This window comes from Danio aesculapii, chromosome 7, assembly GCF_903798145.1.
Source record: "Danio aesculapii chromosome 7, fDanAes4.1, whole genome shotgun sequence".
Taxonomy (NCBI): Eukaryota; Metazoa; Chordata; class Actinopteri; order Cypriniformes; family Danionidae; genus Danio; species Danio aesculapii.
In genome coordinates, this window is record NC_079441.1 from 66,597,416 (window position 1) to 66,616,756 (window position 19,341).

Here is a 19,341-nt window from a genome sequence, read left to right on the forward strand (position 1 = left end):
CATCCATTCTGGACAGTAAAATGACAAAAATAAATACATAAATCTATATAAACTGACATGCAAAACTTGATGTTTTGGCTTCTACCTAATTTCATTAGGATATAATGTATTTTTGCCTATTCTTCTTGGTAAATTACTAATATTTGTTTGTTTAAATTCAGCTTAAAGTGCAATTTAAAGGCATAACTAGTTTAACTAGGTGATTTAGGTTAATTAGCTAAGTCATAATTTAAGGCAACATTGGTTTGTCCTGTATCCAAATAAAAATAAATAAATAAATAAATAAATAAATAAATAAAATTATTCACTTCCTTTTTTATGTCACCTAGAGTTAAACAGTCGAGTTTTACCATTTTTAATCCATTCAGTCAATCTTTTTTTTTTGTGGAGATGCTAATGGTCTAATCCGATTCAATTATTTATGCTAAGGTAAGCTAATTGCAATATCACACTTAAAATAATCACCTGCGACCTCATAGCAGTACTGATACTCAGTATTAAAGCACTTTTGTGTGTTATATTCCTTAATTAGCACACTTCATCATCGATATAGTGGTTTTAGATATACTGTATTTAGTACATCCATTCTGGACAGTAAAATTACAAAAATAAATATATAAATCTATATAAACTGACATGCAAAACTTGATGTTTTGGCTTCTACCTAATTTCATTAGGATATAATGTATTTTTGCCTGTTCTTCCTGGTAAATTACTAATATTTGTTTGTTTAAATTCAGCTTAAAGTGCAATTTAAAGGCATAACTAGGTTAACTAGGCGAGTTGGGTTAATTAGCAAAGTCATAATTTAAGACAACATTGGTTTGTCCTGTAGCCAAATAAAAATAAATAAATAAATAAAAAAATAAATTAATTAATAAAATTATTCACTTCATTTTTTATGTCACCTAGAGTTAAACAGTCGAGTTTTACCATTTTTAATCCATTCAGTCAATCTTTCTCTTTTTTTTTTTTTGTTGAGATGCTAATGGTCTAATCCGATTCAATTATTTATGCTAAGGTAAGCTAATTGCAATATCACATTTAAAATAATCACCTGCGACCTCACAGCAGTACTGATACTCAGTATTAAAGCACTTTTGTGTGTTATATACCCTAATTAGCACACTTCAACATCAGTATAGTGGTTTTAGACATACTGTATTTAGTACATCCTTTCTGGATAGTAAAATTACAAAAATAAATACATAAATCCATATAAACTGACATGCAAAACTTGATGTTTTGGCTTCTACCTAATTTCATTAGGATAAAATGTATTTTTGCCTGTTCTTCTTGGTAAATTACTAATATTTGTTTGTTTGAATTCAGCTCAAAGTGCAATTTAAAGGCATAACTAAGTTAACTAGGCGATTTGGGTTAATTAGCTAAGTCATAATTTAAGACAACATTGGTTTATCCTGTAGCCAAATTAAATTAAATTAAATTAATTAAATAAATAAATAAATAAATAAATAAACATATAAATAAATAAATAAAATTATTCACTTCCTTTTTCATGTCACCTAGAGTTAAACAGTCGAGTTTTACCATTTTTAATCCATTCAGTCAATCTTTCTCTTTTTTTTGTTGAGATGCTAATGGTCTAATCGGATTCAATTATTTATGCTAAGGTAAGCTAATTGCAATATCACACTTAAAATAATCACCTGCGACCTCACAGCAGTACTGATACTCAGTATTAAAGCACTTTTGTGTGTTATATTCCTTATTTAGGACACTACAACATCAGTACAGTGGTTTTAGACATACTGTATTCAGTACATCCATTTTATAGCTGAACAGTAAAATGGCAAAAATAAATATATAATTCCACTTAAACCTGATGTTTTCCCAATTTCATTAGTATATAATGTATTTTTGCCTAACATTTTTGGTAAATAACTAATATTTGTTTGCTTAAATTCTAGTCATTAAGTGCAATTTAAAGGTCTTCTAGTCATAGGGCATAAAGTCATAATTTAAATTCTAGTCATAGGACAACATTGGTTTGTCCTGTAGCCAATCAAAATAAATAAATACAATTCTTAAAGGAACACTTCGCTTATTTTTTAAGTCACTTAGAGTTAAACAGTTGAGTTTTACCATTTTTCAATCCATCAGTTGATCTATGTCTTTTTTTGTGTGTGTGTGGAGATGCTAATGGTCTAATCCGACTCAATTATTTATGCTAAGCTAAGCTAATTGCAATATCACTCTCAAAATAACCACCTGCGACTTCACAGCAGTACTGATACTCAGTATTAAAGCACTTTTGTGTGTTATATTCCCTAATTAGCACACTTCAATTAGGGCTCATTTAATCAGAAGTTACAGCTGGAACCTTCTTATTACACCCGCAGATTTACAGACTCACATTTACAGCCAGACGCAGGCATATTTAATGAATGCCAGAGATTCTCCGACAGAAATCAGCGAAGCCTGTTTGCTCCCTGAAGCGTGTCTGCGGTGGCTCACTGATAGCAGCTCTACATTAGATTATTAGACTCCAGAGAGAGCCCATCCCAGATTGGATAATATTATTTTTTCCCCTGGCTGATGATGCATTACAAAAATAAGGAGCACTGTAACAGATGTCTCGCAGGGTGAAAATAATAAATCACACAGACTCCTGCGCGCACACACATGCGGTATATTAGTTCTGTGAGTTAACTTGCGTGATTTATTGTGCCGGTGAAGGCCCTGGATGGAGTCTCCTCAGCGCGCACACAACTTCCCTTGCAAGCATCATTAAGGCTACGGCACTAATTGTGTTGTTTTAAAAGAGTGGAACCTGATAATGACTCTATTAGTGATTCACCTACGCTTCTGTTTCTTTACCATTGAGCCGGGAGGACGTGCGCATGGGGAAACCATTGACAGATGAATGGGATAAATGAAGCAAGCGTTCAGGGGAAAGGAGAACATATGAATCTGGCTCTTAAGCTGATGAAAACTAGTAAAAGGTGGTAAAGGGAAGGAAAGGTAATAGAAACTATGGGGCAACTACAGTTGAAGACAAATGTATTACATATTTTATTTCTTGTTTCTCAAAGCTGTTAAATGGAGAGAAGATTTTCTGTTTGAACACAGTTTTGAAACAATTAAAATGTAAAAGTTTTAATGATTATATCCTAATCATTTTGTTTGTCTTTGCCATGATGACTGTTATGATCACCAGCGATCTAGCAGCTGCAGATCGTTGGTAAACATGCACCTTCATCAGGACTACAATTCTGTCACTTAATGAACTACAAATTCCGTCACGCACTTTGCACACACCTGTTCCTGTTTCACTTTGATTACACGCGCACACACACAGCCGGAGGATCGTCATGGACTGATTGAATTTTGCTGAGTCTTGTTTACTGTATTTGTGACATTACAACAAAGTTCCTTTGCTTTGCCTTGCAAGTCTCATCAGACCAGGCAACGTTTTTCCAAACTTCTATTGTCCAATTTTGGTGAGCCTGTGCAAATTGTAGCCTCAATTTCCTATTCCTTCCTGACAGGAGCGGCACCCGGTGTGATCTTCTGCTGCTGTAGCCCATCTGCTTCAAGGTTGGATGTGTTGTGCGTTCAGAGATACTCTTCTGAATACCTCGGTTGTAACTCGGCCTGTCCACTCTTCTCTGACCTCTGGCATCAACAAGGCATTTACACCCACAGAACTGCCGCTCACTGGATATTTTCACATTTTTGGACCATTCTCTGTAAACACTAGAGTTGGTTGTGCGTGAAAATCCCAGTGGATCAGCAGTTTATCAGACCAGCCCGTCTGATACCAACAACCATGCCACGTTCAAAGTCACTTAAATCACCTTTCTTCCCCATTCTGATGCTCGGTTTGAACTGCAGCAGATCGTCTTGACCATGAGTTGCTGCCCTGTGACGGTGAGTGTATATACATATATATTATTTTACAGAGTGAGGGCTGCAACATATTGACATGAGCAGCTACCTACCAGGCCGTCCACTCACTTTATTACTGCTTTTGGACACTTGTAGAACAAATGAATCATAGCTGATTGTGAATACTGCAATTCTGCAGAATGGCATCAGTAATTGAAAACTGTTGCGTGATACTGCATCCACATCCATAGGTGTCAGTATAAGTCTAAAATGACATATTAGGCAGAGGCAACATAAACCAAAAATTACAGTACTTGGAGGGAGTTGACAGCAGTGTGTTGCCTGGCCGCATTACAGCATGAATCAGTGCTAAGCTCAGTGTAATTTTCCCTATTTCAGTGGCAAACTCATCACACAGACAACAGCCTGTGGCTATTTCAGATGAGACTCAGACGGAGACAGCGAGGATGAGTAGACACACTTTATGTGGAGCTCTCTCGCTCTTTTCCTCCGCTGATTAATTTCATACCAGATCGGCCGGCCAGCAGTGTTATTAGCATAAAATTTCCATGGATCAGGCCCCGCAATAAAACCCTGTCATCAAGTCACTTGTCAAACACACAATTTCAAATCTCATTTAGTTTCTAATATCATTTTCGTCCCGGGCGGAGGGGTGCGGAGAGAGGTGGAGAACTCAGACAGGAATGTGTTATGTAAAGGATAAACGGAGTCATCGATCAAAATTAAAAGAGTCGAGGGTCGCTTCGTGATTAAAAATTCTCCAGATCAGCATCAAGTGTTTATCAGGTGAAACAGACAGCAGGATGCTCAATGTGGTGCCACTGAATCTTCTAGAAGACCTCAAGTGTTGCGCAGTAAGTGTTTGCAGTGCCAACAGTCTACTGTGATAATTCAACGCTATCTCACGGGAATTCATAACTTTTTGATTTATTTTTGGCTAATGTGTATGAATTTTTACAATCTCATGCCCCAGTGATGGTTGGGTTTAGGGGTGGGGTTTGGTGCCACGTGTAACCTCGCTGGTCCTACACCACCCAACTCGCTCTGAGCTGATATGGGAGTCGGTTGCTCTAACAAGTAGGCTAAAGACCATGGACTATAGTGTCTCTCTCTTTACTAGCTGGCCTCTATTACACTCATCCCCCCTAAACCTCATTCCCATCTGGGTAATGACACCAATGGAACCCTGCTGGTCCTACACCACCCAACCTGCTCCGGACTAAGATTGAACCGGCGACTCTCCGCATGGGAGTCGGTTGCTCTAACAAGGAGGTTAAAGACTTTGGACTTTAGCATTTGTCGCATTACTAGCTGGCCTCTGTTACCCTCCCCCCCCCAATCCTCACTCCTATCCGGGTCAAGGCACCAATGTAACCCAGCCAGTCCTACACCACCCAACCCGCTTCAAGCTGGGAACGAACCGTCCACTCTCCACATGGGAATAGGTTGCTCTAACAAGGAGGCTAAAGACCATGAACTCTGGCGTCTGTCACTTTACTAGCTGGTCTCTGTTACACTCACCCCCTAAACCTCACTCCCATCCGGGTCATGGCACCAATGTAACCCCACCGGTCCTACACCACCCAACACGGTCCGAGTTGGGATTGAAACGGCGACTCTCCACATAGGAGTCGGTTGCTCTAACAAGGAAGCTAAAGATCATGGTCTGTAGTGTTTATCGCATTACTAGCTGGCCTCTGTTACACTTACCCCCAAAACCTTACTCCCATTCAGGTCATGGCACCAATGTAACTTCGCCAGTCCTACACCACCCAACCCGCTTCAAGCTGGGAACGAACCGTCCACTCTCCGCATGGGAATCGGTTGCTCTAACAAGGAAGCTAAAGATCATGGCCTGTAGTGTCTATCGCATTACTAGCTGGCCTCTGTCACATTTACCCCCAAAAACTTACTCCCATTTGGGTCATGGCACCAATGTAACCTCACCAGTCCTACACCACCAATCTGCTCCGAGTTGAACCATCAAACCATCGACTTTCGCATGGGAGTCGTTCATTAATTTTCCTTCGGCTTAGTCCCTTTATTCATTAGGAGTCGCCACAGCGGAATGAACCGCCAACTTATCCAGCACATGTTTTACACAGCGGATGCCCTTTCAGCTGCAATCCAGTACTGGGAATAAAAATGTTATATATAACTATAATATTTATAGAAATAAACAAAATTAAATAAAATTAAATAATGAATGAATGAATTAATATTGAAATAAATAATATATTTATATATTATATTATTGAAATAGTACTCATTAATTAATTCATAATTTAATTTTATAAAATTTTATTTATTTTTATTTTATCATTCCTTTCTTTCATTTTCTTTTCAGCTTAGTCCCTTTATTAATCTGGGGTCACCACAGCGGAATGAACCGCCAACTTATCCAGCATATGTTTTACGCAGTGGATGCACTTCTAGCTGCAACCCACCACTGGGAAACATTCCCACACTCCCATTCACAAACATACACTATGGACAACTTCAGGTTTAGGAAAGAATAAATATACTATTTAAATAAATAAATAAATCAAATTAAAATAAATCAAATAAAATGACAAATAAATGAATAATATTATAATAATATTATACAAAAATATAATATTTAAATAAATAAATAAATAAATGAATAAAAAAACAAATAATAAATTAAATAAAATAATGAACTAATTAATGAATAATGTTGAAGTAATATTATATAATATATATATATATATATATATATATATATATATATATATATATATATATAATAGATTATAATGTAATATTTAAATAAATAAATAAATAAATAAACAAAATAAAATAATGAATTAATGAATAACATTTAAATAATATTATATATAACTATAATATTTAAATAAACAAATAAAAATAAAAAAATAAATAAAATAATGAACTAATTAATGAATAATATTTAAATAATATTATATATAAATGTAATGTTTAAATAAATAAATTAAATTAAATAATTTGAATTAAATTAAAAAATGAATGATTTAATGAATAATATTTAAATAATATTATATATAAATATAATATTTAAATAAATAAAATAAAATAAAATGAAAAAAAATTTATTAAATAAAAAATAAAAAATAATAAAACAAAATAAAATCGGTTTATTGTTTCCCAAAAATTTACTGGGTATGCAAATTTGAAATGATTGAAATATCAACTTAAATTCTAAAAAATATGTTAATAAATATGTTAATAAAAATCTTTTATGTGTTCGGCTAACAAAAAAAGTTTGGGAACCCCTGGTTGCTTAGTTTATTTATTTATATTGAATAAAACCATAAAGCAACCTTCAATAATGAAACCAACACTGAACCATAACGTGCTTTTTTCTGAAGCTGTAATAACACACGCATGCACACACGCACGCACGCACACCTTTAAAGTCATGCTGAATGCAATTTAATCAATCTTCCCTAATTAAAAAAAATCTATATTGCGAAACAATCAAGGTGAATAAACAAGATTAAAATAAATGAAGGAACGCTGCCATGAGCAAGGGAGGGCCTAATTAAAGGAGTTAATTGGAATTCCATGCCTATGTGAGGTCTGTGGATGAAGCAGACAGGAAATATTACACACGAGAGACCTCACAAACACCCTTCAGCAAAAACACACACACAACAACACCGCCAAACTCATGCTTACGTCATACATTTTTCAGCGCTCAATACCCAGACTGGCCAATTTGTGATTTTTAGTATGTTTACTCTCTCTCTCTCTGTGTGTGTGTGTTTACCTGTTTGTGAAGACAGTCTGCGTCTCGCTGGAGTTGTGTCGTCTTGAGGTTGTTTTCTTCTATCAGCTCTTCTCTGTGTTTCAGGATCTCCTGAAGTCTGCTCAACTCTTTCTGCAGGGCCACAGCATCTTCTCTGCTGGACCAGACCTCCTGCATTTGCCCTGCTAGCTAAACACAACACAGACAGAGAATAATCAGAGATCAGGCTGAAATTAATATTAATCAGGCTCAACTAATATTTGCCAGTACCAATATATGCGGCCCTAGGCCTTGACGCTTACAGTGTGTTTTTAGGTCCCACTTTATATTAAGTGACCTTAACTAATATGTACAGTGCATCAGGAAAGTATTCACGCTTCACTTTTTCCACATTTTTTATGTTACAGCCTTATTCCAAAATGGATTAAATTAATTTCTTTCCTCAGAATTCTACACACAATACCCCATAATGACAATGTGAAAAAAGATTTCTTGAAATTGTTGCAAATTTATTACAAAAAAACCCCCTGAAAAATCACATGTACAGAAGTATTCACAGCCTTTGCTCAGTACTTTGTTGATGCACCTTTGGCAGCAATTTCAGCCTCAAGTATTTTTGAATATGATGCCACAAGCTTGGCACACCTGTCTTTGGGAATATTTGCCCATACCTCTTTCCAGTACCTCTCAAGCTCTATCAGGTTGGATGAGAAGCGACGGTGTACAGCCATTTACAGATCTCTCCAGAGATGTTTAACAGGATTTAGGTCTGGGCTCTGGCTGGGCCACTCATGGACATTCACAGAGCTGTTGTGAAGTCACTCCACTGATATTTTCGCGGTGTGCTTTGGTTCATTGTCCTCCTGGAAGATGAACCGTCAGCCCAGTCTGAGGACAAGAGCACTCTGAAGCAGGTTTATATTCAGGATATCTCTGTACATTGCTGGATTCATCTTTCCCTCTATCCTGACTAGTCTTCCAGTTCCTGCTGCTGAAAAACATCCCCACAGCATGATGCTGCCACCACCATGCTTCACTGTAGGGATGGTATTAGCCTGGTGATAAGCGGTGCCTGGTTTTCTCTAAACGTAACGCCTGGCATTCACTCCAAAGAGTTTAATTTTAGTCTCATCAGACCAGAGAATTTTGTTTCAGATTTGTTCCAGGTGGGCTACTATGTGCCCTTTACTAACAAGTGGCTTCCTTTTGGACAATCTACCATACAGGCTGTATTGGTGGATTGCTGCACAGATGGTTGTTCTTCTGTAAGGTTCTCCTCACTCCACAGAAGATTGCTGGAGCTCAGACAGAGTGACCATAGGATTATTGTTTGCCTCCCTGACTAAGGCCCTACAATATACTAAGGCCCTTACAATATACAGTTTGAATGGAATGGAAACCTATGTAATGTACCCACTTTTCACAAAAACAAACCATGTGTATGTCTGTGTGTATGTGTGTGAACTTTGTAACGACGTGTGGCTCATCGTTGCAGAAAGGCTTGAATTAACTCCACAACAATTATTGGGAAAGTTCTTGCTGTAGTATTTCTCACAAACGTTACGTGAGATCTGCTTCCTTCATGTCTGTCATCTAACGCAGCCAAGGCGTAGATTAAGGCACACTCTGACCGGCACGCAGGCAACAAAAACAGCAACGATGTGTTCAAAGTAGAAAACTCCAGTATTCTAAAATGTATAATAAATAATCTGATGAGTGTTTTGATCTGAAACTTTCCAGACACATTCTGGAGACACAACAGTCTTAAATCTTGAAAAAGGCGTAAACTAGGTGCCCTTTAAGCAAAGATCATTTTCCACACTGTAAAAAAAATAAAATAACTAAATTTCTGCCTTAAATTTTTTAGTCATCTCAACTTACATCAATCAAACTGACTACAAATATTAAGTTAAATTTTGTATAACTTAAACAATTTAGTTGAAACCTGATTTTCTTCTTAAAATAAGTTACTTGATTTTTGCCATTAAATTCTTTACAGTGCACGAAGACCTTTTGTAAATATATTTTTTATAGTATATTAATAAAAATAAAATAAAAGTGACATCAATCATTCACCTTCGGCTTAGTCTCTATTTCTCCAGCAGAATGAACTACCAACTATTCCAGCATGTGTTTTATGCAGCGAATGCCCTTCCAGCGGCAACCTAGTACTGGGAAACACCCATAAACACTCATCAGTGGCATACCCCAAAATGTGGGGGCCCCCTTGCATGGATTATTGACGGGGACCCCTTGCACAGATTTCGGGGTGGGGGGTTGGGTTGTGACTTTCTTGGATATCACGCTCAGTGGGGGGGGTTGGGTTGTGACAGTCACGGATATCACGCTCAGTGTGGGGGGGTTGGGGGGTTGTGACGGTCACTGAATGACGCTCAGTGAGGGGGGGGGGGGGGTGCTGGGTTTGTGACGGTCATGGAAATCACACTCAGTGGGGGGGTTAACCTATGGTGCATGATTCTGGACACGGAGGAAACCCACGCCAACAAGAGGAGAACATACAAACTCCACACAGAAATGCCAACTGGTTGAGCCGGGACTCGAACCAGCAACCTTCCTCTAACCACTGAGCCACCGTGGCACCCATTCTATATAGTTCCAAATCTAAAATGTTCAATAAATAAAGAATAAAAGAGTAACAACTAGTTACTGAAGTACCAGTTCCTTTGACAACACTAACCTGTGCAGTAAATGAGTTTACTGAACACCTTCCAGCCAATCAGAATCAAGATTTACAACAGACTGTAGATTAATACTAATTATCTTTTATATATGGGCAACATACAAAAGCCTGAAGGAATTCATCATGTGGATCTGTAAGGTCTATCATATTCATTAAACATCTCTCTATAATCCTGCACAACCCTTAGAGTGCCATTTTTATTCTCTGCTGTACTTTTTTCCCTCTTTCTCTCTCCGTCTGTCTCTTCAGCCGTCTGCTTGGATTAAAATGACATCTCCCCTTGAGTCTTAGGAAATGCCAGATGAAGCAGTTACTAACAAACCTGATGTGCCCTCCTTCATACAAGAGAGCGGATTGAGGTGTGTATGTGTGTGTGTGTGTGTGTTTGGGGGGGGGTTTGGATGTGCCCTTCAGCAAAAATGAATTTTCCAATTGCAGTTAGTTCTGCCATGAATAAATAAACAAATGAATAATTGAGAGGGCAACATAAATAAATAACATCACAAACATTTCACAGGCACTCATAAGTTCGGAAGATAACTGGGGCTGAATGCTAATGATAAAAACAGTACGCGGAGCAAAATCCGATGCATTATTCACCGCTCGCTCGCTCTGAAAAAAGTCAAAATAAATTAATAAATGTAAAAGAGAGAGAGAGAGAAAATCTTTCAAAGAACTCAAAACATCCAGTCAGCACTGAAGTGACAGGTTTGTCCCATTTATAACGTACAAGGACACGCTGCCAAACAAATAACTGACCAGTCAGAGATGTATAAATAAACCAGCACGGGCTTCTGCTTCAATTGACAGCTTATGCAAAAGTTTGTGAGAAGCGGGAGATGAGCGGCGTCAGGTCCATTTTTAGTGTGCGAGTGAGATCGGATGGACTGGCCGGCCCGTGTCCTTGATCTAGACCGCATTCGGCCCTCGGAGGCCTTCAGATGCTATTTTCTAATCCAGGAGTTAGATGTGAACCTGAGCTCCGGCTGAGCAGCAACATAAACAAGTAAATGTTGATATGATCAAGGTAAAGTGAAATGATTTGAACAAGTAGGGGAGAGCGGGGCCGAACGTAGCATGTTTCATAAAAACTTGATTTTTTTTTAAAGAAGAAATTTACACTCACCGGCCACTTTATTAGGTACACCTTACTTGTACAAAGTTGGACCCTGTTTTGCCTTCAGAACATCCTTCATGACATAGATCCAACAAGATACTGGGAATATTCCTCAGAGATTTTAGTCCAAATTGACATGATAGCATCACACAGTTGCTGAAAATTTGTCGGCTGCACATCCATGGTGCGAATCTCCCGTTCCACTACATGCCAAAGGTGCTCTATTGGATTGAGTATGGTGACTGTGGAAGTCATTTGAGTAGTCAACTCATTGTCATGTTCAAGAAACCAGTCTTAGATGATTCGTGCTTTATGACATGATGTGTTATTCTGCTGGAAGTAGCCATCAGAAGATGGGTACACTGTGGTCATAAAGGGATGGACATGGTCAGCAACAATACTCAGGTAGGCTGTGGTGTTGACACGATGCTCAATTTGTAATGGGCCCAAAGTGTGCCCCAGTTTTGGTGAGCCTGTTTAAATTGTAGCCTCAGTTTCCTGTTCTTAGCTGACAGGAGTGGCACTCCGTGTGGTCTTCTGCTGTTGTAGCCCATTCGCCTCAAGGTTGGACGTGTTGTGCTTTCAGAGATGCTCTTCTGCAGACCTTGGTTGTAACGAGTGCTTATTTGAGTTACTGTTGCCTATCTATCAGCTTGAACCAGTCTGGCCATTCTCCTCTGACCTCTGTCCTCAACAAGGCCCCTCAGAACTGCCGCATACTGCATAATTTCTCTTTTTCAGACCATTCTCTGTAAACCCTAGAGATGGTTGTGCGTGAAAATCTCAGTAGATCAGCACTTTCTGAAATACTCAGACCAGCCCGTCTGGCACTAACAACTATGCCACGTTCAAAATCACTTGAATCACCTTTCTTCCTCATTCTGATGCTCGGTTTGAACTGCAGCAGATCGTCTTGACCAAGTCTACATGCCTAAGTGCATTGAGTTGCTGCCATGTGATTTTTGCTGTGGTCTAACAAAATCGAGTGTTATTTTGTATCAATGTAGAACAACTCCAATATAACTTCACATTGTTAGTTTTGAGTCCATCAGCAAGGACAAAAGTAACACACAAGTGGGTCAAAAGTAACACAACAATATATACTAGATTATTTTGTGTTACTTTTTTATATAAACAATACATGACTATAGCTTTGTCATTATGTAATTTCAGATATATAGATACGCTTTATCCGTTATATTTGCAACAAAATAAAATAAAATGACATTTTATTTTAAGTTTCAGTGTGTTTCAAAAGAAATTAGACATTAAAAATGTAATTATTTAGATTTTTTCATTATTCGTTTTTAGAAAACATCAAATTCATTGGTAAAATTGGAAGATTCCCAGAAGATGAAGAGAAGAAAAGTGAGAACAAAATAGTATAAATAAGGCATCTTTGCCATTATGACAGTACATAATACTTTACTAGATATTTTTCACGATACTGGTGACATTCAAAGTGACATTTAAAGGCTTAACTAGGTTAATTAGGCAAGTTAAGGTAATTAGGCAAGCCATAAAAGTGGTTTGTTCTGTGGGCAATCGAAAAACAACATTGCTTAAGGGGGCTAATAATTTTGACCTTAAAATGATTTTAAATAAATTAAAAACTGCTTTTATTCTAGCTAAAATAAGACTTTCTCCACAAGAAAAAATATTATAGGAAATACTGTAAAAAATTCCTTGCTGAGGGGAAATATTTAAAAAATTAAAAAAAAAAAAAAAATCACAGGAGGGCGAATAATTTTGACTTCAACTGTAGGTGACTGAACTTTAAATGTGATTATGTCACAGATATCTTGAATAACTTCAGAGTAAATGACTGACAGGTTTTCCTCACCTCCTGTCGTGCAGAGGTCAGATTCTCCTCAGTGGTCCTCAGGTCTGCCGTCAGTCTCTGAACTGTTTCATCTCTACTGGACACCTACAACACAGACCACTTTAATCTATATGAACAGTTTACCAGACTATACACAGAATATACTCATACCCAGAGGTGCACATAACTTTATTTAGTACGGAGTACCTGAAGATGTTGCTTAGTCCTCAAACTGTTCATGACACAACCATATAATGAATTATATATAACCATATTACATAATAAATATACTTCATTATATTTTGAAATAGGGTGGCACGGTGGCTCAGTGGTTAGCAGCCAGAAGGTCGCTGGTTCGAGTCAGGGCTGGGTCACGGTCATGCGCTATAAGTAAATTAAAGAAAACAAAATTGACTGTAGTGTATGAGTGTGTGTGAATGTGAGTGTATGGATGTTTCCCAGTACTGGGTTGTGGCTGGAAGGGGGTCAGCTGCATAAAACATATGCTGGAATAGTTGACGGTTCATCCCGCTTTGGCGACCCATGAAAAATAAGGGACTTAGCTGAAGGAAAATAAATGAATGAACATGCATACACTCACCAGCCACTTTATTAGGTTCACGTGTCCAACTGCTTGTTAACGCAAATTTCTAATCAGCCAATCACATGGCAGCAACGCAATGCATTTAGGCATGTAGACGATCTGCTGCAGTTCAAACCAAGCATCAGAATGGGGAAGAAAGGTGATTTAAGTGACTTTTAACGTGGCATGGTTGTTGGTGCCAGACCGGCTGGTCTGAGTATTTCAGAAACTGCTGATCTACTGGGATCATTTTCATGCACAACCAACTCTAATGTTTACAGAGAATGGTCTGAAAAAGAGAAAATATCCAGTGAGCGGCAGTTCTGTGGGTGCAAATACCTTGTTGATGCCAGAGGTCAGATGAGAATGGCCAAACTGGTTCGAGCTGATAAAAATGCAACAGTAACTCAAATAAGCACTCTTTACAACCGAGGAAGAGTATACAGAAGAGCATCTCTGAACACACAACACGTCCAACCTTGAGACGGCTTGGTTACAGCAGCAGAAGACCACACCGGGTGCCACTCCTGTCAGCTAAGAACAGGAAACTGAGACTACAATTCACACAGGCTTACTAAAATCGGACAATAGATGATTGGGATAACGTTGCCTGGTCTGATGAGTCTCGATTTCTGCTGCGACATTCGGATGGTAGGGTCAGAATTTGGCATCAACAACATGAAACCATGGATCCATCCTGCCTTGTATCAACGGTTCAGGCTGATGGTGGTGGTGTAATGGTGTGATGAATGTTTTCTAGGCACACTTTGGGCTCATTAGTACAAATTGAGCATCATGTCAATGCCACAGCCTACCTGAGTATTGTTGCTGACCATGTCCATCCCTTTATGACCACAGTGTACCCATCTTCTGATGGCTACTTCTAGCAGGATAACGCACAATGTCATTAAGTGTGAATTGTCTCAGATTGGTTTCTTGAACATGACAATGAGTTGACTACTCAAATGGGCTCCACAGTCACCATATCTCAATCCAATAGAGCACCTTTGGGATGTGGTGGAATGGGAGATTCGCATTATAGATGTGCAGCCGACAAATCTGCAGCAACTACGTGATGCTATCATGTCAATATGGACCAAAATCTCTGAGGAATATTTCCAGTATCTTGTTGAATCTATGTCATGAAGGATTAAGGCAGTTCTGAAGGCAAAAGCGGGTCCAACTCGGATACTAGTAAGGTATACCTAATAAAGTGGCCAGTGGGAGTATGTTGTATATATATGTAAATATTTTGTACAATTGAAATCTAAACATAAATAGGAAGGAGAGACTCAGACAATGGAGATCACAAGGAAACAGGAGCGATGAGTACTTTCTAATAGAATATAGACACTGATTGTAAGGAGAGTGCAGTCCTTCATAGTAGTAATGAGGCTGGGCACAGAATGGAGTGTGCTGATGGTTTTATGGGGCTGAGGTAATGGACGGCGATGATGTGCAGATGCGGGGCTAATCAAAATGCAGGTGACTATGATCAGGGTGATTGTGGTGACTGTGATGACTATGGTGACTGAGTGGGGAGAACCTGGCCTGGTTGTGACACCATATCTGGTCCCTGTTTTTAATTTAAATCGCACATAAGCACCAGCATACCAGTTATGTGCATCCCTGGTTATACCAAAGAATTCATGGCATTATACCTCATCCTGCTCTGTTTGGGGCCTGCAGTCTTTCTTCTGCTGCTGGATTTCACAGCTCAGCTCAGAAACTCTGGAGTCCAGAAGATCCCTCTGATGCTCTGCGTCCTGTAGCTCACGCTCGAGTCTGGACACTGTAGAGGCCTTTTCTACCAACTGTTCAGATACAGAAACACAGATGCAAGAGATGTTATTGTAGGTCAGGTTTGCATCATGCCAGTGTGTTTGTTGATGTATATATGGATGTGCATCGATGCTGATCAGTTTTTAAGCTCTGTTTCTCTCTGATCTGGGCCGGCTTGCTGCTTTATTTTTTCAAACAACATCTTATACTGCAGCAGACTATAAACAGTCAATACAACTGATGAAAACGGATAAAAGGGAAACATGAAAAGGCAAGGTCATGGCAACAATTACTGAACATTTCAGATATTTCTAATCTCTTAGAAGGTGGTCTGAACTGCCCATTTCAATAGGATTACAATATCACAGGGGAATGCAACTTTTAAACCTTTTTCATTGGGTTATTAAAGTTACTTTTCTTTCGTTTTATGACATATCCGTGACAAATCAGGTCTCAAATTATTAATAAATTCAAATTACGATTAATGAATACTTATATATAGTGCCTCGTATATATAGAAAAAACTCAAGTGTCATGTAAAACCCACATAAATGTTTTGAAACTTTCAATGTTAAACAAAAACAACCTAGGCTCATTCTGAGAACGTAGTCCGGGGGACGTTTCTGGAGACCGCGAAATACGTCCCGGGAGGTACGTATTTTTGCAGTTCTTGTTTTCGCAAGTCCGCGAGAGGCCGCTGTGCGCGCTTTTTCCCGCGCCGTTCTCGCGTAAACCCGCTGGAGGCCGCTGTGGAACGACCTTCCGCCTGTCTGCCTGGACGACAGAATGATTGACCGTGCGACCGGCCAATCGGCAGGCTGACCCACCCTCCTCCGTCCCTAAACCCAACTAACGACGATTCACAAAAGCCGTCCAGAAAAAGAAAAGCCCTCGTCTGATTTTTACCACGTTTTCGGATTTTGACCATGTTCTCACCCTGTGACGAACTTGTTCGCTTCATTTTTTGGATTTTGTTTTTGTTTTCTTACCTGATTTCTGGAACCGCTCTTCCCCGGACTCGAACCCAGTCGTCGTCGTCGTCGTGGTCAGCCCCTCTCTGCGCCTCGAGTCCGCCAGAGTACACGAAGAGCTAACCGGACAAACTGGTTGCAGCGGGAAAGCCCTCCACACGGAAAGGGAACCCAAAGGGAACGGCGTTACATCGCCCCGCAGCGTTCGCTTATAAAAATGAAATGCAGCCGTACGTACCCCTGGCTACGTATTTTGTGGTCTCCAGAAATGTCCCCGGGACTACGTTCTCAGTATGAGCCTGGGTTATTTGCACAAAAAATGTGATCACATAATCTTTTTTTTCACTTTAAACTCTTCACACATTACATGTTTTCTAGATATTATTTTATTTTAATGTGGTTTGAAGTTCCCATTTCAATAGGATTACAATATCTCCAGGGAATGCAACTTTTCAGTCGTTTTCATTGGGTTATTAAAGTTACTTTTCTTTCCTTTTATGACATATCCCTGACAAATCAGGTCTCAAATTATAATTAAATTACAATTACAATTAATAATAATAATAATAATAATGCATTTTATTTAAAGGCGCCTTTCATGACACTCAAGGTCACCGTACAGGACAGCTAGAACAATCAGTTCAAATAAAAACACAATAAAAGTCAATAAAATACAATACAAACTTTTAAAAAATGCAGTGGGTTAAAGAGAATAAGCTGTTCTAAACAGATGTGTTTTGAGTTTGGTTTTAAATTGTGAAAGAGAGTCTAAATTACGGAGATCAGGAGGAAGTGAGTTCCAAAGCTGAGGAGCAGAGTGGCTGAAGGATCTGCTCCCCATGGTGACAAGGCGGACAGAGGGAACAGTGAGGTGAATGGAAGAAGAAGACCTGAGTGTTCGAGAAGGTGTGGCGACATGAACAAGATTAGCAAGGTATGGAGGATCAAGATTGTGGATGGCTTTAAAAGTGAGAAGAAGTATTTTATAATTAATTCTGAAAAAGATGGGAAGCCAGTAAAGTTGTTGGAGAATGGGTGTGATGTTTCTTCACTTCCGCCATTAGTGAAGTTTTTTTTCCCTCTCCGCTGTCGCCACTGGCTTGCATGGTTCGGGATCTGTAGAGCTGCGCATCGTTGGATTTGCCCTTAAATATTTGGACTCTCAGTAGTGATTATTAAACCACACTGAACTGAGCTCAACTGAACTGAACTTAAACACTACAAACTGAACTACACTGTTCCTATTACTATGACCTTTTATGTGAAGCTGCTTTGACACAATCTACATTGTATAAGCGCTATACAAATAAAGGTGAATTCAATTGAATTGAATGTGACAGATAGAGGGGTTTTTTGTTATAATACAGGCTGCAGCGTTTTGTACTAGTTGTAATTTATGAAGTTTTTTTAGGGAGGCCAAATAGAAGGGAATTACAGTAATCTAAATGGGAGGTGACTAAACTATGAACAAGAATGGCAGCTGAATGAGGTGTGAGGGAAGGACGTAAACGATTTATATTTTGAAGGTGGAAATAAGCGGACCGGGTGACATTATTAACATGTGCATTGAATAAAAGGGTGCTGTCGAAGATGACTCCCAGACTCTTAAACTAAAGGGGAGGGGGTATTGACAGAATCATCTGTGGGAATGGAAAAGCTATGTGATTTGTTTAAAGTGGATCGTGTACCTATAAGTAGAAGTTCAGTTTTATTCTCATTTAATTTCAGGAAGTTTGTGGTGAACCAGGATTTGATGTCTGGAAAGCAGTTAGTAGGGGATGAAGGTGGGAGTTTGTGGTTGGGTTTGGTTGATAGGTAGAGCTGGGTGTCATCTGCGTAGCAATGAAAATGAATTTGGTGTTTGCGGAAAATATAACCAAGTGGAAGGAGATAGATTAATGGATTCTTATTAGTTAAGATTTCTTAGTTAGGATTTCTTATTAATTAATGGATACTTCTTAGTGGCTCTTTTATCAAGAAAACACAAAAGTGTCATGTGAATCCCACATAAATATTTTGAAAATGTTTATGTAAAACAAAAATGTGATCACGTAATCCCCTTTATACATATATTTTCACCCGCATATTACACATTTTCCAACTGTTATTTAATTACAAATACTGCAATACTCTATTAAAAATAAAAATGATTGATTTAGAGGTGACTTTAATACCTGATAACTGCTGTCAAATATTGGCATTGGCAAAATGGTAAGTGGCTACACCCAGCAGGCACAGGACATCAACATGATGTCAGTTTGACGTTGTGCCTCAACTTCGTGGGGAAGTTGCATTTTATTTGGAAATGAAAATTGGGTTGATGTCAGAACCCAACGTGAGGCTGACGTCAATGTCCAATGTCCAACCTAAAATCAACCAAAAATCAACATCTAATGATGTTACAGCTTGACGTTGTGTGGACGTTACCCCTATGACGTCTATCAGACGTTGGATTCTGGTTGCCATACCTGAATAAATGCTAGTATTTGACATCAATATGATGTTGGTTTATGATGTTCAACATGATGTCAGATTGACACTGTACACCAATGTCGTGGGGATGATGTATTTTGTTTGGAAATGAAAATCAGGTTGACGCCAGAACGTCAGGCAGACATTGATGTCCAATGTTCAACCTAAAATCTAATCAACGTCTAATATTGTTACAGCTTGACGTTGTGTGAATGTTACCACTATGGTGTCTATCAGACATTTTGGTTGCCATTCCTGATGAATAAGTA

At 38.6% G+C, this 19,341-nt stretch overlaps 1 protein-coding gene across 1 annotated transcript in view; it reads right to left on the minus strand.

Annotated features, from left to right (window-relative positions):
* The window catches only part of LOC130231466 (centrosome-associated protein CEP250), a 275,795-nt gene that overhangs the window by 72,606 nt on the left and 183,848 nt on the right, over window positions 1–19,341 (minus strand). Inside the window, 3 exon segments of the mRNA XM_056460798.1 lie at window positions 7,646–7,813; window positions 13,286–13,369; window positions 15,509–15,661. Of these exon segments, the coding sequence (XP_056316773.1) occupies window positions 7,646–7,813; window positions 13,286–13,369; window positions 15,509–15,661 (405 nt within the window).